Source organism: Macaca thibetana, chromosome 10, assembly GCF_024542745.1.
Source record: "Macaca thibetana thibetana isolate TM-01 chromosome 10, ASM2454274v1, whole genome shotgun sequence".
In the NCBI taxonomy this organism is placed as follows: Eukaryota; Metazoa; Chordata; class Mammalia; order Primates; family Cercopithecidae; genus Macaca; species Macaca thibetana.
The window spans coordinates 54,871,177-54,896,269 of record NC_065587.1 but is presented as its reverse complement, the minus strand read 5'-3'; the positions used below and the strand labels follow the sequence as shown (position 1 = coordinate 54,896,269).

Genomic DNA, 25,093 nt, shown 5'->3' with positions numbered 1-25,093 from the left:
CATTGGCACGATCATAGCTTACTGCAGTCTTTAACTGGGCTCAAGTGATCCTTCTGCATTAGCCTCCTGAGTAGTTGGGACTACAGGTGTGCACCACTATGCCCGGCTAATTAAAACAAAAAATTATTTTTTTGTAGAGACAGGGTCTCACTCTGTTGCTCAGGCTAGTCTCGAACTCGTGGCCTCAAGCCATCCTAGTGCCTTGGCCACCTGAAGTGCTGGGATTACAGGCATGAGCCACCATGCCTGGCCACTATTTTTAAATTGAGATATAATTATATGTCATAAAATTTGCCATTTTAAAGCTCAGAATTCAGTGTTTTTTTAGGATATTAAGAAGGTGTTGCAACTTTAATCACTATTGAATTCAAGACATTTTTATCATCCCCTCAAAAAACTCTAATCCTTTTAGCAGTCACTTCTCATTCTCCTCTCACTTGATCTTAGCCAAAAGGCCGAGAAGCGATTCTCATTCTCCTCTCATCCCCGGGCAACCATTCATCTACTTTCTGTCTCTGTAGATTTGCCTATTTTGGACATTTTATGTAAACGGAATCATATAACGTGGCCTTTTGAGAATGGCTTTTTCCATTTTGCATAATGTTTTTAAGGTTTATCCATGTTATAGCATGTATCAGTATTTCTTTTTGTTGCTGAATAGTATTCCACTGTATGGATATACTGCATTTAGTTTATCTGTTCATCAGCTGATGGACATTTGGGTTGTTGATTCCTTTTGCTTTTACTAGCATTTTTCAAAGGAAAATAAATGGAAGGTACAGTTGCTTATGAATTCACTGCTTTGTCTGTAGGCTTAGAGAGATCGTTCGTTTAGCTTGACAAACGCTGCTTACAAAGAAAAATAGGCCAGTCTTAGTATACGAATTCATGCATTTCCTGCATCAGATAAAGGAATCAGAGCAAGATATGGTTATTTTCAAAGCTTGATTTCTCTCTTGAGTCCATTCTTTCTATGGCTTTAGGTTTCTTGTATTATCATTCAGCTGAACATCTTTATTTCTTGGGATACATCTGGAAAAATACGCTAGCTCAAGTTAAAACAAAAAAACCCAACAGCCAGCTGAAGCCCTGGGGGACAGCATGGCCTTTCATCAGCTTGGAATGATTCTCTATGCTTTTCAACCTGATAGGCTGCTGTCCAGCACACTTGATCATCTATCTAGCTAAAGGGTACTGAAAGAAAAGTTCAAAGATAAGGTTACTGGGAAAATTACATTTCCCCACTCTTTCTGCACTTAGTTTGATGGCAGTCCTAACATGTCAAGAATCTTTATTTTGATTTTAGAGACTGTACAGTATGAGATGTAGCTCACTAAACTTAAAACCTGACATTTGGCATTCAAATCCCATTCTTGTCGGTTACTAGCTTAGAAATCTTCTGCAAATTTCTCACTTGTAAAAGGGGCATAATAACGCATATCTTAAAAGACTCTTTGAGGATTAAGTGATAATAGTACATTTTCGGGCACTTGGTAGATGCCTATTAAGTGTAAGGCTTTTCCTCCTCTGCTTTATATGGTGGTCATGCAGTTTGGATGTGCAGTTTGGGTGAGACCGATATGCAAAAGCACCTAGTAGAAAGCCTGAAATTTAGAAGGTATTTAGTGAATGTTTGTTGAATTTGAACCTAAGTTTCCAAATAATAGAACTGTTTTTGTAGATTTAGGGGTATATGTTTAGGCGTCTGTGTGTGTGTGTGTGTGTGTGTGTGTGTGTGTGTGTATGTTTATGTGTGAGAGAGAGAGATACTGAAACTATATCAGTTAGCTTTTGCTGCATTATAAACCACCCTAAAATTTAGTAGTTTAAAATAGCCATTTTATTTAACTTGATTCATGATTCTGTAGGTTGGCAGTTAGGTTGGTCTCAGGTAGGCAGGCAATTCTAGTCTGAGCTTGTTAGCTCTGCTCTGTGGTCAGCTGGTGCCATAACAGCGGGGGATGGCTGATTTGGGCCTCTCCACGTAGTATTTCACCATCTAGCAGGCTCAGATTTATTTATATTATGGTAAAATGTACAAGACCTTTTTTTTTTTTTTTTTTTTTTTTTTTTTTTTTTGAGACAGGGTCTTGCTCTGTTACCCAGGCTGGAGTGCAGTTGTGTGATCATAGTTCACTGCAGCCTTGACCTCCTGGGCTCAGGTGATCCTCCTGCCTCAACCTCCCAAATATTTGAGACCACAGGTGCATGCCACCACACCCAGCTAATTTTTTTTAAAAAAATATTATTTGTAGAGACCAGGTCTTGCTCTGTTGCCCAAGCCGGTCTCGAACTTCTGGGCTCAAGCAGTCCTCCCACTTTGGCCTCCAAAGTGGTGGGATTACAAGCATGAGCCACCATGCCTAGCCTACACAAGAATTTTTAAGTCTCTTCTTGCTGTACATTTGCTGTTGTCTCAAAGACCAAAGCAGGTTAGATAACCAGGCCCAGAGTCATTGTGAGAGGGCATAAGGCGAGGATGAAGATACCAGGAGGAAATTGTGGCCATTTAAAAAAATAATTTATCTTAGATACTAATTGTGATAGGAATGCAAATCTGTTTACTGAGAGTTATTATCAGTCTATAAAATCAGACTTAGGACAGGTGCTGCAATTTAATGACAGTGTTATTCACAATAGGAATGCTGTCTTCTTCATATAAACTTAACATGTCGGTGAAGCACTCTCACACATAAGGAAAGAACCATTATGGTGGAGGCATTTAATTTCTGGAATAACTAAATGCAAGGATCAGCTAACTTTTTGAATGTCTGCTGTTTCTTGCCAGTTAAAATAGCTTCCCCTATCAGTCAGTTCATTCAATTTTTCACTTCAGTTCCATAAAATATTATTATCATCTGCATCTCTAGACATCTTTATTACAGTTTGAGCCACCTCTTCCATCTGTTAAACCACCAACAACAAAAAATCCAAAGAATCAGAGATATTCTTGTCACTAAAATATTTCTTGAGTCTCAACTACTTTTCACTTTGGTCTTTGCTTTATGCCTGTACACATCTAGTTGTAGCATGTTTTAGATTAGAGGCATCCAGTATCATAATCCTACTAGAGATAAGAACAACTTCTTTTGAATAGTTATTAATAACTGAGTATAAATATGTTTTCATATGCTACTGCCAAGTCATAAAATCATGGAACTTTTCAAAGCTTCAGGGAACATTAGATGTAATCTAGCCCTGTGTCTTCTTTTTGCAGATTGGGAACCTGTGGTTTTACCAAGATCATATAGTCAGAACTGGAATCTAAATCTTTGAACTGCAGAATAGGGATTTCCTTTCCTTTTTTTTTTTTTTTTATTGTGGTAAAATATACATAACATAAAACTTGAGGAGAGGGATTTTTCCATTCTTCTGTCTCCAAAATCAACTTTAGCTTTTTGGCAGTCTGATAAATGTAACATTTTAACTAAACATTTTGCTATAATTAAATTTCTAATACATATGTGCATTTTACTTGCAGCTTATATCTAAATATGTGATTAGATAAAAAACTTCTCTTTTTATTTCACTTTAGTTTTTGGAAATTTGAATTCTAGTAAATGTCAGGTATAATCAGGTCCCTGGTATTGATATCAGAAGGTAAAAGCAAATATATTTTAGATAGACTTCCTTATTTGTGGATTTTCATTGTTGAAAGAGACAAAGAACAGTTGGTGTTTTAACTTCAAAAATTAGAAATTTTTAAGTGGTTTGGTAAGAAAGAAGAACTCAAATATGAGGAAGGCAGATGTTCTCACTTTTTCATCTGCACGGTGACAGAAGTTAGACAAATGATTATATTCTCGCTTAACAGACATTTCTTTGATTTTTATGACATGGTTTAGAATTAGACCACAGAAATGTTATCTTTAGTGTTTCATCATCCTTGGTTTAAAGATTCAATTTCTTAAGTCCACCTGTATTGCAACTGAAAGGAATTAATGAAGAACCATAGAAATATATTGTTGGATATAATACTTTTTAAACAAGAATGATGCCCTTATGGTTTTTGTAAATTCCATTGGAGAAAAAGTTTTAAATTACCTGTTATTTCTGTCCAGAAGTCACCATTTTTATTGATAAACTCAATTTAGTCATTTATCTGTGCATATATAAAGATGAATGGATGGATGGATAAATAGACACAAGGGACAGAAATAATGAAAAGAGAGAGGTGGGTGTGTGATATATGCAGCTTACTCTCAAATTTTAAGTGTGTATTTCCTAAGAAAGAAGATATCCTCTTTTGTTTGTATTTCCTACAAAGGAGGTGCTCTTTTTTGTTACCACAATAAAGTGGTCAAAGAGTGATTTTTCCTTTTTATTTCTTGAGACCATGTCTCACTCTGTCTCCCAGGCTGGAGTGCAGTTGCATGATCATGGCTCACTGCAGACTTGACCTCCCAGCCTCCCAAGTAACTGGGACTACAGACATGTACCACCATGCCTGGCTAATTTTTTTTATTTTTAGTAGAGTCAAGGTCTCAACATGTTGCCCAGGCTGGTCTCAAATTCCTTAGCTCAAGGGATGCCCCTCTTTTGGCCTCCCAAAGTGCTGGGGTTACAGGGTGTGAACCACTGTGCCCAACGTAAATAGTAATGTTTCTAAAGAAGAGTTCTCACTTCTCTCCCAAACCTCCTTCACTTTTAGATTATTGCTCTGATCTCTTATTGAGTGCATTCTTTTTGATGCTCAGAGTGTCCCAAACTTTACCAGTGAGGGCCCTTCAAGGTGGCTCCTGTATCCTTTTGATATGTCCCCATCAGTTTTTGAGTACTTGCTGGCTTTTTTTTTTTTTTTTGGCACAAAAAATATTCCAGATTCAGGTCCATTTTGTAATTTTCCTGCCTTAGACTTGGAATCACCTGTTTTTCTTAAGTAATTCTAGTTCCTTTTAGCAGGAAATGGTATTTGGAAACCAATATCTGAGCCACTTACACGTGCTTATTTGTACTGGAGTATCATTGCTCCAACGCCTTTTGATGAAGAAAGCTCAGAAATGTCTTTTTTTTTTTTTTTTTTTTTTTTTTTGTAAATCATGAGGTCATAATACCTCAGTTCAAATACAACACAACAAGTTGCTGTGCCTTTCCCAATTTCACATTTTGATATTTAGATAGTGTCAGATCCCCTTCACAGGGATTATGCCATTTTGCATTCCAGGTTAGCAATGTGTGAGTGCCTGTGCCCCCACAGCCTTGCCAGCAGATAGTGTGTTTTCAAGCTTTTGAAGCTTTGCCAGTCTGAAATGTAAGAAATGGTCCCTCTAAGTAGTTTTAATTTGAATTTCTCCTATTATGAGTGAAGCTCAGCAATTTTTTCATGTTTAAGGACCCGTTGGATATCTTTGTGTGTTTTTTATCTTTTCAAGTCTTTAGTTTTCTTCTTTTCTTCTGTTGTCTTTCCCTTGATTTAAGAAGGTCTTGGGAGCTTATCTCCCTAACATATAAATAATTCTTAAAATGTTCTTTCTTTCTTTTTTCTTTTTCTTTTTTTTTTTTTTTTTTTGAGGTGGAATCTTACTCTATTGCCCAGGCTGGAGTGCAATGGCATGATCTTGGCTCACTGCAACCTCCACCTCCTGGGTTCAAGTGATGCTCCCGCCTCAGCCTCCCAAGTTGCTGGGATTACAGGCTCCTGCCACCGCGCCCAGCTAATTTTTGTATTTTTAGTAGAGATGGGGTTTCACCATGTTGGCCAGGCCGGTCTCGAATTCCTGATCTCAGGTGATCCTCCTCGGCTTCCCAAAGTGTTGGGATTACAGGCGTGAGCCACCACGCCTGGCTAAAATTTTCTTTAAATAAAAAGAAAATTCTTTAAACCATTTTAATGGTATTTGCTTGTCATTTGTCTTCTGTCTTGGCTTATGAGGTTTGTGTGTGTGATTATTAATTTTTTAAAATTTGTGGTGTTTTCTTCACATAAAAGGTTTTTAACCATTTTTAAAATTATATCTGGATTTATATCATAGTTGGAAAGCCTTTTCCATACCAGGTTTTAAATGCATTCACACGTTTTGTTTCAGTAGTAAAGTTTTCCATTTTTTGCAATTAGATTTCTTATCCATTTGGAGTTTTCCAGGCTTAAGGTATGAGATATAGATTCAATTTAATCTTTTCTCAAATAGCTGTCCCATTATTCGGATAGCCATTTGGACTTTTTATTTTGTTTCTAAGCTTTATTCTGTTCAGCGGGTTGAGATATTTTGTATAAAAGTATACTGTGTATTATATATGCCAGCAGTTTGCAGCACTTTTGAAGTTGCTTGACTTTAGGGGGTTCTCTGAATACTTTTTTTTTTTTTTATGTGTAGGATTATGTGTAAGATTGCTGCAGAGTTGTCTCTGAGCCAGTCTTCTCCTTTGGTGGTCTGAGAGGAGGGGACTGAGCAAAAGAACATAGTTTCCCGACTCATTGGCAAATCCAATGCACCACCATTTTTACAAGTTTTATTTTGTTGTAGTTCCTGCAGAACTATATTATGAAGTAGTGCCTTAAATTTAATTTAAAAATGAAAACAAGCATGAAAAGTACCTAACATCATACCTAGAGCACACAAAACAAAACACTATATACTTGCTGATTGGTCCTAGCAAATAATGTATTTAATTCTTAGTGAGGAGAAAACAGTGTAGTAGGAAGCCATTGGCAGTGTGTGGATGTGGGCAGATATGGGATTGGCTGCTGTTGATCTTAGCAATGGTGATAGTGAGAAAAATAACAAATGTTCTGAGAGGTAGGGCGGCTGGCCTGAAACTGGACTAGGAAGTGTCATGAAATAAGTAAGATTGCATAGACCAAGGGTGCCTGGAGAGAGACACTTGCTGTTCTTTATCTTCTAGATACCTTCTCATCTACTTCTTAAGGTGCTGAACTTTCTGGTTGTTTTTCCTGTTTACTGTGGGAAAGGGCCGCATAAACCCCTATGTTCATGGAAAGCAATGAAAAATACTTCCTGTATCTCCCTATATTAGAATACTAATCACAGGCACAAAGATACTTCAACCTTTGAAACAGGTACATTCAGCTAGCTTGATTTTTAAATCATGCCAGGTAAAATTATTCTTTCTGCTCTTGTTACTAGTAACTAATAGCTGCTGTATTCTGCTCTCTTAATGGTTAGTGCTGCTGTGTAACTGCTGATGCTTTACTCCAGGATGATTTGAGGCCCAGTCTAAGTCCCCTTTTACCAATCTTCCCTGACCACACAGCCTGCAAGAACTGGGCACGTATAATTCTTGTAATCAGTTCTATTTATTTAATACCTGTTCAATACTATCTTCTTTAAAAAATGTTCATAAGAAGTAAATAAAATCACCAATAGTGCTGCTACCAGAGATGAACCCTGTTAACATTTTGGGTATTTCCCCCTAGTTTTGTTTTTCTCCTATATATGATTTTATAGAGTCAAAATCTTACTGTATATATAATACTGTATCCTGTTTTTTCCCTTAAGTTTATTGTAAGCCGTATGTAGATAGTATTTTTAAAGTTACATAATATTTCATAGAGTGGATTGTGATTTATTTACGTTTTCTTTTTCATGTATATTTTTCTCATTATTCCAGTTAGATTATGAGATTATCAAAGTAAGTCACCCTACTGTATCATCCCCTCTTCCTACTTAAGTTCCTGTAGAGAATATTGTATATGATAGATGCTAAATAAATATTTTTGGTTGCTTCTGTTTCATTCTAAATATTATAGGGGCTATTTGCTATAGGAGACTCCAAATGTCTTATTTGCAGATTATCAGAATTATTGCATCACCCAAATCTTTCCATCTAGGAAAAGGGACCCCAGGGAAATTTATGAATGTATTTTAGGGGAAATCTTAACTCCTCTGAAATTCCATGAGAATTTTTTGAGCAAGCATTTGTGCGTTTTTCTCTAGTTTCACTAGATTCTTGAAGGAGTCCTTTATCTAACCGAAATATCCACTGATCCAGAGATTGTAGCCCATCTGGAGGTAGGTCTATTAAACTTATCTAAAATTTTAGAGAGTTTCTTTTCATTTTTCATTTTTCTTGGTTTTCAGGAAGGGATGAGACCATGCAGCCTGCAAAACCATCTTTTCTTGAATATTTTGAACAAAAAGAAAAGGAAAACCAGATCAACAGCTTTGGCAAGAGTGTACCTGGTCCACTGAAAAATTCTTCAGATTGGAAAATACCACAGGATGGAGACTACGAGTTTGTAAGTAGTGTTGGAAGTAAATGGTTATGTCTTTGGGGCAAGTTATTTGAAACATCACACATTCAATTACGTCATTTCACTGAAAGTGCCCAAGCATTTTCTTATGCATTTTGAGTCTCCTAAACCATCCCTGACAGTGTCTCCTGAGCTGAAGGACAATGTTTTGATTGATGTTTGAGCAGTTCTCTGGTCCCTGATTAGTGGCATCTTTTCTGCTTTCAAAATCCATATTCACTTTTTCTTTTTGTCCAGTTTGAAATTGTTCATGGTGAGAGAAGTATTCAATCATCAAATGAAATTGCAACTGTCTTTAATAGTTTATTTGGGGTTTTGATTTTATATTTAAGAATTAGATTGGAGGGTGACGCTGTTTTGTGGTGTCCTTGTTGTTTTGCTAACTATTCTCCTAATTTTAACCCTGCTGAAAGGATTATTCTCAGTTTTTTCAGAAGATGAATATGTAATTATTCCAGTTTCATATGAAAAACTGGATGTATTTTCCTTTCTCTACTGTGGAACATTTTCCCTCAACCATAGACACTTATTAATGTTCATAGGAATTTAAGGAGTAGAGCAATAAAAATTTTGGGAAAAAGTAAGTTAAGGAGTCTGCATTTTCTTCTTGACTATTACTAGTAAAGATTTTTCTCTTCAGGAACTTTTTATTTTTACATTCTTAAATTCTGAAGTTTGATCCTCATCTGTCATAATTCTGTTGTTTATAAAAGAGCTCAGATTGGGCATTGGGCTTGAACTCTGATAGACCTGTCTAGTTCTGGCTTTCCACTATACTACTGACTGGCCTAGAGGAAATGATGCCATTCTTCTATAACTTAATTTCTACTTTTATAAAATGGCGGGAATGTTATAGTTTATACAACTAATGGTAGGGATCCTTTGAGGACCAGAATAACTCATCTGAGGCAAATTAACTGATTAGTCACTGAACCCATGATAGAATCCAGGTTCATTTGTTTTATTACCTGTTTGTTCATTTACTTACTTATCCAGTGTTGTTGTTGTTGTTGGTTTTTGTTTTTGTTTTTGTTTTTTTTTTGAATGTCATGTTTTTGACACTATTCTAGGGATGTAGTCATTAACAGAACAGCCAAAAATGCATCCCTCATGGAGGTTTCATTCTAGGCGAAGGAAAATAAGTATTTAGTGTGTCAAATGGTAGCAAGTATTGTAAAAAATACAAAGCAAAAGGGAGGTTAGGAGAGAGAGAGAGAGTGTGTGTGTGTGTGCGTATGTGTGTGTAGTTTTTTAAAAATAGAGTAGTCAAGGAAGTTCTCATTGGTAAGAAGATGAGAATTTGAACTATGTAAATATCCAGAGGAGAGATTTTTAGGCAGCGGGAATAGCAGATTCAAAGATCCTGAGGCAGAGACTTGGCTAGTGTGTTTACAGAACAACAAAGAAACAGTATGTTTTGGAATGGCATCAATAGGATGTGCAGCAGGAAATGATATCAGAGATATAATGGAGGGCGAGATAATGTAGGGTTTTTTATGTAATAAAAACTTTAGCTTTTACTCTTGAGTGGAATGAAAGACTATTGGGAGGGGTGACTTGATCCTATTTATATTTAAAAGGTATTATTCTAGTTGCTATATTAATACATTATAGGAGAACTAGAATTTCTGAACACAGGTGCAGTGTTTTTATTTACTATTCAAAGGTGGCCAAATATGGGGCACATCTGCTACTATTCCCCTCTTCTAGGCCTTTGACACCCATCTTTTCCACTGAATCAGGGTTCAGCTTCAGAATCCTTAACACAGTGCACTAGGCTGCCACTGCTAATCAGAGTAGACCTTTGAAATTTGAATTATTGTGCATCTATTCTATGTTGCCTGTATAGTTGTCTTCAACATGTGCATAAGGACTGATTTCTCAGTTTATCCAGTCTTCAGGCAAAGATGTTTAACTACTGGGTACCAAATCACATCACCATTGTGACAGAATGTTTGAGAATCCTCAAATCTGTAGTACTTCTAAGCCCAGTTTCCTTGTTTTTAAATGTTACAGATTTTGAAAACCCAGTCACTTTAATCCTTTTTAATTTTTAAAAATCTTGTTTATGATATTTTTAGGGTACATGGAATATTTGAGTACCTGTTCATGATGTGTAGTGATCAAATCAGAGTAATTGGGATATCTATTACCTCAAACACTTTTCTTTGAGAACATTATAAATCTTCAGCCATTTTGAAGCATACAATAAATTACTAACTATAATTTTCCTACTGTACTATTGAATACTAGAACTTATTCCTTCTCTCTGACTATATTTTTGTACCCCTTAACCAACTTCTCTTCATCCCGCTTTCACCTCTTTCCCAGCCACTGCTAACCATCATTCTTCACTCTGTCTCCATAGGATCCACTTTTTTAGCTCCTGCTTGAGTGAGAACATATGATATTTGTCTTTCTGTCTCTGGCTTATTGTAACTAACATAATGACCTTCAGTAATATCCATGTTGCAATAAAAGAAGCGACAACATTTCTTTCTCTTTTCTGGCTGGATAATATTCCATTGTTTGGATACCACATCTTCTTTATCTGTTTATCCATTGATGGACACTTAGGTTGATTCCATATCTTGGCTATTGTGAATAGTGTTGCAATAAATAGGAGAGTTTAGATATCTTGTTGATATATTGATTTCCTTTCTTTTGGATATACGCCCAGCAGTGGGATTGCTGGATCATATGGTAGATCTATTTTAGTTTTTTTGAGGAACCTCTATACTGTTTTTTATAGTGGTTTTGTTACTTTACATTCCCACCAATGGCGTATGAACATTCCCCTTTCTCCACATCTTCACCAGCATTTGTTATTTCCTGTCTCGTTGATAATAGCCATTCTAACTAGGGTGAGATGATATCTCTCTCTCTCTCTTTTTTTTTTTTTTTTTTTTTTTTTAAGAGACAGGGTCTTGCTTATTCTCCCAGGCTGGAGTGCAGTGGTGCAATCATAGGTCACTACAGTTTCAAACTCCTGGTCTGTAGTAATCCTCCCACCTCAGCCTTCTGAGTAGCTAGGACTACAGGTATAGACCACCATGCCTGGCTGGTTTTTAAATTTTTTGTAAAGATGAGATCTGGAAATGTTGCCCCAGCTCATCTGAAACTCCTGGCCTCAAATAATCCTCCTGCCCGGGCCTCCCAGAATGCTAGGGTTACAGATATGAGCCACTGCACTGGCTCTTTCATTGTGGTCTCAATTTGCATTTTCCTAATGATTAGTGATGTTGAGCATTTTTTCGCATACCTATTGCCCATTTGTATGTCTTCTTTTGAGAAATGTCTATTCAGGTCTTTTGTCCAACTTTAATTCTAATCATTATTCTTGGATCAGTAGTTTCAGCATATAAAGAATTTATTTCTCTTTGCCACAGTTTTCTCATACTAAGATCATTGGCAGGAAACTTGTTTTGGTGGGCAAGCTACTTATACAGAGGAGCTTTAGTAGGTCTTTAGAGAAAGTACTTTTTATTTTGGAAGTAGATGACTTCTAGAGGGAGTGGGCCCATGGCACACAGTGACCAGGTTAGCACATTGCATGACTTGTATTACTCCTGAGACTGTCTTCTAAATCTGAGGTCATAAACTGGCAGGATCCAGCTCACAGACCTTTTTCTGTGTTCTATACGGTGTTTAAATTTTTAAAATTAATTGCTTATGTTAAAAACTTAAGAGATTTTACACAAAGTGTTGGATCTCCAGCTTATTTTGAAAATGTGAAAGATCTGGCTACAGTAACCTATATTATTGGTTAATGGTTGTCTGGAGCTGAGTGGTAGCTGCCCTCTTTAGCTATGACCTCTCTAATTCTTCACACTATTTGGCCTACTTCACTCATTCGTATTAACTGTCTGACGTGTCTGGCACTTAGGGGCATTTGATATTGGGACTCTTGCATTAAATTGTTTGGATTTATATGTGCTTGAGCCAGCCCATTCTGATATAACATTCTACTCTATTTGTACCTTCAGAGTGTCAAGATAATTTACTTATAAAAGTCTCTTACAAAAAAATGTCAAACTAAGAGATAAAAGAAAATTGAGATGAGAGATACATGAGCTGCTCTACCAACAAAGATCAAATGAAAACTGTCTTCATTGTTGATATTCTTGTTACATAGCTCTTACCTTGATCCCAAAGCAAGCATTTGAAATAATAGTCTAGAACAGTGGTTCTCAAAGTGGTCCCAGACCAGCAGTGTTAGCATCACCTAGAGACTGTTAGAAAGGCAGTTTTTCGGGCCTTACCCCAGGCACATTGAATAGGAATATCTAGGGACAGCACCCATTGGTGTTTTAACCTGTCCTCCTGGTGACTCTAACCCACTAAAGTTGTTTTAAAAGGTTTTTAGACTAGTATATCTTTATATACATTTCTTGTTTTCTTTTCTATTAGGTACTATAGAAATTCAGAGATAAGGATATATTTCTATTTTATTAACATTGTATGATTTTTAAATTTCCTTGTTATTCCCCTTTTGAGTTTCCTATACTCTTATTGGAGGTACCAAAGAAGCACATAAAATATGGAAAATGTATGTTTGTAAGTGACAGCTGGCAAATAAAGAGCTAGTCCTTTGAGTGAAGAAAGTTCTGAATGATCTCCTGAAAGCTTAACGAAGGATATGTGTCAGACTTGCTAACATGTTTCCCTTACAATCGCTTTTTGTTTTTTTGAGATGGAGTCTCACTCTGTCGCCCAGGCTAGAGTGCAGTGGCGCGATGATCTCAGCTCACTGCAACCTCCCCCTCCCGGGTTCAAGCACTTCTCTGCCTCAGCCTCCTGAGTAACTGGGATTACAGGTGCCTGCCACCACACCCAGCTAATTTTTGCATTTTTAGTAGAGACAGGGTTTTGCTCTCTTGGCCAGACTGCTCTTAAACACCTGACCTCGTGATCCACTCGCCTTGACCTCCCAAAGTGCTGGGATTACAGCGTGAGCCACGGCGCCCAGCCTCCCTCACAGTCTCTTACAGACTTTACGATTTCTAGACAGACAGTATTTAATTATGAAAAAGATAATTCTGTTTCCTTCTATGAAGGGAATTGCTGTTTTCCAATGACCTTTTTGCCCAAAATGGCAAATAGGAAGTAATTTAATCAGGAGTAGCAGAATTTTATACTGACAAAAACTTCATATTTTCATCTGAAACTGAATATTTGTCCCATTTCTAAAAGTGAATTGCCTATTTGCCAAGTTTAGAAACCCCCCCCAAAGATTTCTAATAATGTTTAAGATACATAGTGATTAAAATATAAAAGGTGCTTGAAAATGCAATAGTCTCTAAAATTGGTATTTTCTATTCTATTAGCAGATCACATTTTTGGAAAAGAATGTAATATTTTATGAGAATTCAGACCTTCCCATTTTGCCATTCAGAAAGCCACAAAAGCTGGAAACTTAAATCCAGTTTGGCTCATGAATCTTCCAAAAGCACACTGTAATATTTTAGTTTAAGATAACCTGGGCTGGGTGCAGTGCCTCACACCTGTAATCCCAGCACTTTGGGAGGCCGAGGTGGAAGGGAGCTCGAAACCAGCCTGGCACATAGTGAGACCCCATCTCTATTACAAAAATTAAAAAAAGAGATGGCCCAAATGCCAAAAGTGGTGAACAAAACAGACCAGGCCCATGTTCTCATGGAGTTTACAGTGAAGGAAATAGACTTTAAGCCAGTACCCTAGTAGATATCAGTTCAGGTAATAATAGCGATTTTTTTTTTTTTTTTTAAAGCACAATAAAGAGATATTGTAAGAAAAGGCCTTGTGGAGAGACAGGACATTCAGCTGAGACATCAGTGAAGAGGGGAAGCAAGTCACGGGAAGGTAGGGGAAACAAGTACAGAGACTGTGAGACAGGTCATAGATTGTGTGTAGGGAAGGAAAGGAGTCCATTGTGGCTGGAGCCGAGTGACACATGGGATAGCAGTTTAAATGTAAATACATCAGTAATCACAGTAAATGTGAGTGCACTAAAATCTCCTATTAAAAGAGAAAGAGTTTGGATAAAAATAACAGTCAAATTCTGGCTAAATGCTGTTTATAAGTGATGTAATGAAAAGAAAATACAACCGAAAAGTTTAAAACAGAGGAATGGAAAAAGATACACTAGGCAAATACTCACTAAAATAAAGTAGGTGAAACAATATTGATACCAAATGAGGCCAAGCATGGTGACTCACGCCTGTAATCCCAGCACTTTGGGAGGCCAAGGCAGGCGGACCACGTGAGGTCAGGAGTTCGAGACCAGCCTGGCCAATGTGGTGAAACCCCGTCTCTACTAAAAGCACAAAAAATTAATTGGGCATGGTGGCACATGCACCTGTAGTCCAGCTACTCAGGCGGCTGAGGCAGGAGAATTGCTTGAACCCAGGAGGCGGAGGTTGCAGTGAGCTGAGATTGTGCCATTGCCCTCCAGCCTGGGTAAGACAGCAAGACTTCATCTCAAAAAAAAACAAAAAAAACAAAAAAAAAATTCAGATGAAATATAATTTAAGACAAAAGAATGTTACCTGGGAAGGATATGTTTTATACTATTGAAAGGTATACTTTATCTAGAAGATGTAAGTCATGTACCTATATGAAACATATATTTATCCCAAACTGATAGAAATACAAGGAGCAATGAGAATACTGCAATTATAGTTTCAAGAAGTTAATCAAGAAGACTTAAATATTCTTCTCTCCAAAACTGACATTTCAGTTAGACAAAAAACTAACACAATTAACATTGATAAAACAGAAAATAGACAAAATTTCTAATATATATGAAACTTTAAAAACATGGAATATTCGTAAAACAACTATGTTTTATTCTTTTTTTACCTTTATTTTAGGTTCAAGGGTACATGTGCAGGTTTGTTACACAGGTGAATTGTGTGTCATGGGGGTTTGGTATACAGATTATTTCATCACCCAGGTAATAAGCATAGTACCCCATAGGTAGTTTTTCGATCCTCACCCTCCTCCCACCCCCCTCAAGGAAGCCCTGATTTCTGTTGTTCTCTTCTTTGTGTCCATGTGTACTCAGTGTTGAGCTCCTACTTACAAGTGAGAACATGCTGTATTTGGTTTTCTGTCCTTGTGTTAGTTTGCTTAGGATAATGGCCTCCAGCTCATCTATGTTGCTGCAGAGGACATGATCTTGCTCGTTTCTGTGGCTGTGTAGTATACCATGTGAACATGCACCACATTTTCTTTAGTCTGTCATTGATGGGCATTTAGGTTAATTCCATGTTTTTGCTATTGTGAATAGTGCTGCAGCGAACACAACACATGCATGTGTCTTTATGGTAGAACAATTTCTGTGCCTTTGGTTATATACTCAATAATGGGATTGCTAGGTTGAATGGTAATTCTCTTTTAAGTTCTTTGAGAAATCGACACACTGCTTTCCACCATGATTGAACTAATTTACATTCCCACCAGCAGTGTATAAGTAATCCCTTTTCTCTGCAACCTCGCCAGCATCTGTTATTTTTTGATTTTCTAATAATAGCCATTCTGAATGGTATGAGATAGATCTCATTGTTTTTGATTTGCATTTTTCTAATGGTTAGTGATGTTGAATCTTTTTTTCACATGCTTATTGACCATGTGTATGTCTTATTTTGAGAAGTGTCTGTTCATGTCCTTTGCCCCTTTTTTAATGAGGTCATTTGCTTTTTACTTGTTAATTTGTTTAAGTTCCTTATAGATTCTGAATATTAGATCTTTCTTGGATGCGTAGTTTGCAGAAATTTTCTCCCATTTTGTAGGTTGTCTGTTTACTCTATTGAAAGTTTATTTTGCTGTTCAGAAGCTCTTTAGTTTAATTAGAACCTATTTGCCAATTTTAATTTCTGTTACAATTGCTTTTGTTGTCTTCATCATGAAATCTTTGCCAGGTCCTATATCCAGAATGGTGTTTTCTAGGTTATCTTCTAGGGTTTTTATAGTTTTAGGTTTTACATTTAAGTCTTTAATTCATCTTGAGTTGATTTTTGTATACGGTTTAAGGAGGGGGATCCAGGTTCAGTCTTTTGCATATGGCTAGCCAGTTATCTCAGGATCATTTATTGAATAAGGAGTCCTTTCCCCATTGCTTGTGTTTGTCAGCTTTGAGTAACTATATTTTTTTTGTTTTTTGTTTTGAGACAGAGTCTTGCTCTGTTGCCCAGGCTGGAGTACTGCAGTGGTGTGATCTTGACTCATTGCAACCTCTGCCTCCTGGGTTCAAGTGATTCTCCTGCCTCAGCCTCCCGAATAGCTGAGATTACAGGCACCTGCTACCACTCCTGGCAAATTTTTGTATTTTTAGTAGAGATGGGGTTTCACCATGTTGGCCAGGCTGGTCTCGATCTCCTGACCTCAGGTGATCTACCCGCCTCAGCCTTTCAAAGTGCTGGGATTACAGGCGTGAGCCACCATGCCCAGCCAGTGTTTGAAAGGGTTAAAAAAGAAATCTCAACAGAGAAATTATTCAGGCCACGTTAGCTGACTATAATGCAATAAAATTAGAAATTAACATTAAGAAAGTAGTCAAAGCCACTTTATCCCACCTGGAGATACAAAAACATATTCCTAAATCTTACTTTAAAGAGAAAATAAAAATATAAATTATAAACAGTTTAGAAATGAATAATAAGAATTATACAAAATTCAAATCCCTGTAATTCAGAACCCGTGGGAGGCAGTAAACAATGGCACTTAGAAGAAGACTTATAGCCTTAAATGAATTTTCTTTTTAGAATACAAGAAAGATTATAAATAAGTTAAAAATAGGATAAAGATAAAAGCAGAATTTAATGAAATAGAAAACAAACCAGAAAGTTGAATGGTAAAAACCAACAGCAGGATATTTGAAAGGACCTGATATTTGTTATATTTGATCAAGTTAAAAAGGAAGAGTGTGTCTATGAACTGCAGTAGGGGAAAGGCGAGAGAGAGAGTTACTAGAAACAGAATATGGCAGCGTGAACAGAGATTATCATTTATAATTTTATATTATTAAATTTGAAAACTTAGATAAATAGATGTTTAAACATTATGCCATATTTACTTCCCATGTGGAAGTATACCTGCATAAAAATATGGAAGATACTTTTGAACAAGAAGAACAAGGTTGGTCTTATTCTTCCAGAGATTAAAACATACCACAAAACCACAATAATGAAAGCATTGTGATGTTGGCATAAGAATAGAACATAGGCCAGGTGTGGTGGTTCACCCTGTAATCCCAGTACTTTGGGAGGCTAAGGTGGGAGGATCACTTGAACCCAGGAATTTGAGATCAGCCTAAGTATCATAGTGAGATCCCCATCTCTACAAAAAAAAAAAAAAAAGAAAAGAAAAAATTAGGTAGGCTTGGTGGTACATGCCTATAGTCTCAGCTACTTGAGAGGCTGAGGCAGGAGGATCTCCTGAGCCCAGGAGTTTGAGGCTGCAGTGAGCTAGGATTGCACCACTGTATACTACCCTGAGTGACAGATTGAGACCCCATGTCTTTAAAAAAAAAAAAAAAAGTTACAGAGTAGGATTGAGAAACATGCCTATGTATGTATATGTGTGTGTGTATATATAGTATATATAAATTTTAAAAAATATATACACCTTTGTTGGATGCATAGTTTTCGTATATGAGTGTATTATGTAATGATAAACTACAAAATAATGCAAACTGTAAAATCTGTGTAAATTAAAAACACAAATCATGCTACCATTTCTATGTCTATGCACATATACAGCTGCATAGATAAAAAAGACAGCTTCTAAAAATAACTTGAAAGTCATTACATGTGGAGAGAACTTTAGTTTAGCTGTCTTTACACACAGAGAGAATATATTACTATATTAATATATTACTTGCTTACCTTAAATAAATAGAGCGAGATACATTTTTAAACTTTCTATTGAGATTTTTCCTGGTTTTAGTCTAAATAAAGTTAACCAGGACTTACACAGATTAAGAGAACCACAATACTTTTCAGTCAGTTATCAACTTTGCAAGTATTGGTGATTATTAGCTTTCAGTATCCTTCGGTTTTAGAGTAAATTTCCTGTTTATTCAAATGAAGTTGCTTTCAGATTTCTTATGACTTCTTCTATAAAAAAAGTTGATAGTAACTGGCCCCCACATATTAATTCAATCTATATTTATTGAGGTTCTCTGTGTGTACTCTGTGTGAATTGATAAGACTACAAGCTCTTTTACAGCCTTCACTTTATCTTACCCGTCTTTGTATTCCTAACACCTAGCAATTGCCCGGCTTAGAGTTAGCACACCATTTTAAATTAAACTCAGACATAGTCTCTGAATTCATTCATTATTTAATTCAACTACTAATTGAATTAAACTCAAATATAGTCACTACCCTTAGAGAGTTTATGAGGTAGCGGAAAATAATCAAGTGATTTTGATACATTATACTAATGATAGCTTACATGTATTGAAAATTTACTATGTGCCAGGCATTACATATGTTACCTCATTCTCAGAACCATCCCATGAGGTAGGAATGTTGTTATTGCCATTTTAGGGGTAAAAAAAATAACTGAGGCTTAATGGGAAGAATAAGTTCAAGAGATTTATTGTACAACATGGTTACTAGTTAATAAACAATGTATTGTATTTTGAAAATCACTGAGAGAGTAGATTTTAAGTGTTCTCACTGCAAAGAAATTATAAGTATGTGAGGTAGCACACATGTAAATTAACTCAATTGAGCCATTTCACAATGTATGTACATACAGTATCTCCTTATGAGGTTCACTTTATGAGGTTTCAGTTACCCACTGCAGTCTGAAAATATTAAATGGAAAATTCTAGAAATAAACAGTTTCTAAGTTTTAAGTAGCATACCATTCTGAGTAACATGATGAAATCCTGTGCCATTGCGCATCATCCCGCCTGGGACATGAATCATCCCTTTGTCCAGCATATCTGTGCAGTACGTGGTACTCACTCCTAGTCACTTAGGAGCCGATTTGGTTATCAGATCACCTGTTGAGGTATAACAGTGCTTGTGTTCAGGTAACCCTTATTTTGCTTAATAGTGTCCCCAGAGTGCAAGAGTAGTGATGCTGGCAATTCCAGCTTGCCAAAGAGAAGATGTAAAGTGCTTCTTTTAAGAGAAAAGGTGAAAGTTCTTGACCAAAAATGAGGGGGGAAAAAACCATATGCTGAGATTGCTAAGATCTATGGTAAGAACAAATCATCCATCCATGAAATTGTGAACAAATGTGAACCTTCCATCCATGAATTGTTGTTGTAGTTGTTCTATTTTATTATTAGTTATTAAGTTCTTAACTGTAATAACTTTATAAATAAAACGTCTTTATAGGTATTTACATATGGGAAAAAGCTTAATGTATAGGGTTTGGTACCATCCACAGTTTCAGGCATCCACTGGGGTTTTCAGAATGTATCCCCTGTGGATAATGGAGGGACTACTTTATTTCAAAACATCGTGTTGTATACAATAAATATGTACAATTTATATTTGTCAATTAAAAAAAAAACCCTGACACTAAAAGGGGTGGTTGACTACAGTTATACGGTTAGTGATACAGTGAGGATTTTAACCAAAGCAGTTTGGCTCCAGAGCCCATCCTTTTAACCATCTGTACTGTGTAGCATTTTTCTAGGCTATTCTGGTAAGTTCTATCCATAAAGTACATAAAGAAGGGGCTGTAGGAGCCCAAAAGAGAGAGCAAGAACCCCAGGGAAGGCACCAATAAGTGTCATTGGAAGTGTGTTTTGAAAGATGAAGTGTGTTTTAAAAGATGAAGATACTAAGGAGTGTGGCATGGGGCCAGGAAGTACTGAGTAATTGAGCTGGAGCATTACCAGTGTGGATGTGTGGGAAAAGTGAGGAAGGGAGAGAAGGAGAGAACTTCAGGTGAAGTAAATTAATGCCCAATGTACCCTTTTTTGCTGGAAATATTTAGTGCTCTTTTAGATTTTTCCTTGGTATATCAGAGAAATTAAAAATAGAGTCCTAATGCAGCACAGAGAGCTAATATCCATCTGAAGTTGTTTGATAATGGGTCCATCAGGATATAAAACCACCAAACCGTTAATTCAAAATTAATTTGATAAAAGTAACAGAACCTGAACAAAATTGATTGTTTGGATTCCCTGGATAGTTGTAAGCCATTCACATGGCTTTTTGTGGTAGGGAAGGATACATTTTAGCCCTGAGGTTTTCCCAGGAGGCCGATAACAACCTATGATTCCATGAAACTTTATCTTAACCATTCTCTCCTAGATCAGGGCTTCAAATCTGATTGTAAGTTGAGATTTCTTTGGGTTTTACAAAGAAGCTTTACTGAATTGTCAGAACATAGTCAGTTACTCATTTATTATTAAATTGTACTTTTTGCTTTTGGCCGTACATACTAGAAATCAGACACTTGGTGGGAGGTAAAAATTATTACTACCTTATTTATAATTTGAAATCATGATTGATATGATAGAAGAGATGCTTTATTTGCCTCTGCTTAAGTCAATACTCTCAAGAATGCATCTTGAAATTTTCTGGGAGCTCAGTTATCTACAATTTGAAACTTTATCTGCCATTTCATAGAGACAAAAATAACTCTCCCAAAACATTCTTTGAAATTATTGTTCGTTTTTTTCAAAATGAGTCTAAAAATTAGTGCATATTCTTACATTTACTGGCCTTTAATGGTAAGGTAAAATTTAATGTCCCATTACTCAGTTACAACAATCACCAAGTCAACTATTCTTGTTTTATTTAATCCTTCACCTCCACTATTCACCACCCACACTGCTTGTTTTGAAGCAAATCCCAGGCATATACCATTTCTAAATATTTCATATGTATTTATAAAAGATTAATGACCTTTTAAAAATATAATACCTTTATCATACTTTTACAAATTAGGAGTAATAAATTTCCTTAATGCCAAAAAATGCCTTGTTACTGTTTAGTTTCCTGGATTTATATAGATATTTTAGCTTGTTTGAATTAGGATCCAAATGAGATTTATAGGAAGTTGGTTGATATGTCTCTTAAGCCACTTTTAATTTAAAGCCCTCCCTTTCTGCTACCCTTGCTCATGTACTTTGAGATACTGTTGGAGAAACCCAGTTGTTATCCCACATACTTTCCCTCATTCAGGATATTGCTGATTGCATCTAAGGGGTCTTATTTAATATGTTCCCTGAGTTTCTTATAAATTGGTAGTTTTATCTAGAACAACGGTCCTCAGGACCCCTTCATACTTATAAACATTATTGAGGACCCCAAAGGGCTTTTGTCCATGGGAGTCATATCTACTAATATTTACTGAATTAGAAATTAAAACAGAAAAATTTTTAAATAATTCATTTACTTAAAATAAGCTAATTATACAGTAATGTATTTTTTTCTATGAAAAATGACTATTTCCCCAAAACAAAAACAAGTAAGTAAGAAAAATAGCATTGTTTACAATTTTCAGATTTTTTGGCTTACACAGATAGATGATCATATCTGTTTTGCGTTCAGTCTGTTGTAATATATTGTTTTGTTTGAAGTACAGGAAGAAAGTCTAGCCTAGCAAAAAGAGGTGTCTTTGAAAAATAACTATTGTAATAGCTGTTTAAGATAGTTGTGGTAGTCTTCTTTGACCCTACACCAAAACTCAACAAGTAGTGGTTTCTTATAGGTTAGTTGCAATGTAGAATATGAAACTAAATTCGTGAAAATTTCTTACTGTGTATATTAAAATTCATTAGTGTTTTAAAATTTTGAGTGGAACTTTTACTTACACGTGATTTTGTAACATCATGCATTGGGAATTTGGAAAATGTTGGTTCATTCAGTTACATGGATCTTCTAAATATTGGCACATTTCATTAAGCAATATAAAAAAAAAACCCACATTCCTTGAAGTTATGACCAGTTTCATCAGAAGAGTATCTAACGAAATGTAGGGAAGTTGTCAAGCTCACAGTGGTGGATTCAAGTTTTCCGGAATACTAATTTTCATTTGAAGGTTTGAATTTTATCATCAGCTACAACACTCTTAGTTGTTTTCCTTTGAGTGACAGACTCACTTTTTTCATTTCTGAGAAAATGTCTGCCAGATACCCAAGTCTGAATACTCACAATTTGTCATTTTTTTTTTGTAAAAATGGTGCTCTGTGGAAAAAAGCAGCTGGTTGAGCTTGTAGCTCAATTGCACAAGTGCTTTGCTTCAAAATGACCATTGTATTTCAGTCACAAGAGAAGTGCTATATGTGGACTTCCCGTTTCATCATAGATACTATTAAAAAGACATGAACTTTAATAAAATTAATCTTTTTTTACTACTTCATCAAGGACATTCTTAAGGGTTTTTAAAAAACTGTAGCCAGTGACTGTAAAGAATGCAATAACTGCTAACACTGGTGCCACTCTTTTATTTATACTGAGGCTAACAGTTTTAGCCCCCACTGCTTTTGTATGACCAGTGCAGATGTCAACACAGTAGAAAAGTCAAATAATGTCTTAAGATTAATATTAAAATAGTTTGGTCTTACAGAGTCCCCTAAGAGTGTGTCAGGGATCTTCCAGGGGTCTGCAGGCCAGACTGAGAATTGCTGATCAATTTTTTTTTTTGGCAAGGGTATTTCATAGGTGGTATGTATACTTCCATCAGAAGGTTCATAATATCTGGATATATGGTCATTTCTCTTTTTCTATTGTTAGAAACCAGTAAAGGTCTTTGTCTGGATGCCATTTCATTAGAGGTTACAAAGTGGTGACATTTGATCATTTCTTCTCCATTTACCAATTGAAGTAAGAAGCATTTTGTTATTTAGATAATCTCAGGTACAATGTATATAGAAAAGACAGAATATGCACTTGATTTTTAAATTTTTATTAACATTTTCAAAATAATGTATTGGTTCCCTAGCATTCTCCAAAGATATAACCAGTGATTCTTTTTGTATCATAAATTCATGGATTTAAAAATATTTGATCTGTTTCAATCCTTTCAACTCTTTCTTATGTTCAAATTGTTTCACCCAGTAGTTACTTCTAAGTGTTTTATTGAAGTATGCTTTATATACTCACTGGTAGTTAGTGAGAGCATCCTTGCTTTCTAGTATGATGAGGTGTGAGATGTTCCAGGCTCGTCTTGCTTCAAACCTGGAAACAGACTTTTTTTTTTTTTTAAAAGCAACTCAGGTTTTTAAAATGGGAAATGGTAATTAGAGACCACAGTCTGGGTGCAAGTTGTGCTTATTGCAGTTAGGTCATTTTTTTCTAAGCCTTTTCAATGGATGAATCCAGAAAATGTGTTTATTACAAACTCATGCATTCTTCTGCCATTTCCAGTGTAGACTGAATGCTACTAGTTTTTTCCTTAACCACTTTCATCCTACATCTGTAATCCTTTCCCCCATGCCAAATATCTTCCCAGCAATTCTAATATAATTACTCATTTGTTTTTCAATTCACAATAAATGTGAGCCTCAGAATAATAATACCAGTACTTCTAACAACAATACTGAAAACAGTTAAAGATTTGTGTTGCAGCTTGTTGTCCTTAGGGACATCCCATATAGATGTACAATCAAATTATTATATGTTAGAGCTACTTGGAATAATTTCTATGTGGTTATGCCACAAACTCAGTTGGCTGATGGGTTTTTTGTTTCATTTTGTTTTTTGTTTGAGGTATTGCTTTTTATTGTTTTGCTTTATAGTTATATGAACTATATGGTTCCAAGGGCAAGTCTACAAAACAAAGTTGTTCCGATTTAGTTTCTATTCCTATCTCATCTGTTTCCTCCTTTTTTTATGTTTGGGAGATATACATAGACACATGTGTGCATGCATGCATGCACAGACAAATACGGTATGTTTGTACTACCATTCTGAGATAACAGGAGTGTCCTATCCATACTTTTTTCTGTTTGTTTTTTGTTAATTATATATCCTAGAAATTACTCCATAGCCGTACATAGAAATAGTCCTCTTTCTTTTTCCCTATGCTTAGTATTCTATTGTGAGGATGTATTGTAGTTTATTCTGCCAGTCCTCTGTTGATATACATTTAGGTTGTTTGCAACAGTTTTTAGGTTGATTGCTTCATAAACCTATTCATAAATAGGGAATGCAATTTTTTATGATTGTTTTGGTTTTTTTCATGCTTTGTCAGTTTTGAGAAGCAAGTTACATGTTTTAACTGTGTTTAGCTTTTTTTTTTTTTTTTTTTAACAGCAAGGAGTAGATTTATTCAGAGTCTCCCTCTGCCACATTTTAGTGCTGTTTGTATAAAGCAGCCCCTAAAACTCTAGTCATAACATCACATGTCACAGGAAGAGTGAGTAATCAATCTCCTGGAAAACATTGTTGGCATGCCCCAGGTATTAAAATGTTGCCAGGTGTTAACAACCTGGAGGTCTGGAATTCCTAATTGCTGTAATCAGAACCTGAAATTTTTAAAGTTTGAATCTCATTACAACCAAAGCCAGATTTGGTTCCGTTACTTTAATTTTTCTATAATTTGAAGTTAGAAAAGAAAAAGAAAAACAACTGTAACATCAGTGTTGTTTATTATTCATCAAGAAGGTTTCAATGGCTGAAATTTAAAATGTAAATTAGCTATTAATCTAGAAAGCACAGTTTTTAGTTTTCAGCTGAGATGAATGTGTTTTTCTTATTCCTGGATCTGTAGCCATGCCTTTGAATTATGATCTCATTCACTTAGACTCGCATTTTTCACTCTTCTTCTTTTGAGCTGTTAAAGATATTTTCTTCTGTCTTTCTTCTCAGCTTTACCTCTTGTTTTTTTTCTTACATGAACTCTTGACAATTCAGTAATCCTTATTCCTGGGACACGAAACGTTGAGAAGACAAAGGAGATTTATGCAAGTTTTCCCACTCT

The 25,093-nt window shown here is 35.8% G+C and overlaps 3 protein-coding genes across 8 annotated transcripts in view; 2 read left to right on the top strand and 1 right to left on the bottom strand.

The window, feature by feature from the left end:
• TOMM34 (translocase of outer mitochondrial membrane 34) overlaps window positions 1–13,437 on the bottom strand; it is an 83,376-nt gene extending 69,939 nt beyond the window's left edge. Inside the window, exon 1 of the mRNA XM_050806563.1 lies at window positions 13,434–13,437. The gene's annotated coding sequence lies outside the window, so the exon portion shown is untranslated. The remainder of the gene's footprint in view (window positions 1–13,433) is intronic.
• SYS1 (SYS1 golgi trafficking protein) overlaps window positions 1–25,093 on the top strand; it is a 398,294-nt gene that overhangs the window by 51,954 nt on the left and 321,247 nt on the right. The window lies entirely within an intron of this gene.
• STK4 (serine/threonine kinase 4) overlaps window positions 1–25,093 on the top strand; it is a 107,724-nt gene that overhangs the window by 45,729 nt on the left and 36,902 nt on the right. For all 6 annotated transcript variants that reach the window (XM_050806514.1, XM_050806518.1, XM_050806516.1 and 3 more), the window contains one exon: window positions 8,040–8,197. In XM_050806514.1, coding sequence (XP_050662471.1) covers window positions 8,040–8,197 — 158 coding nt within the window. The remainder of the gene's footprint in view (window positions 1–8,039; window positions 8,198–25,093) is intronic.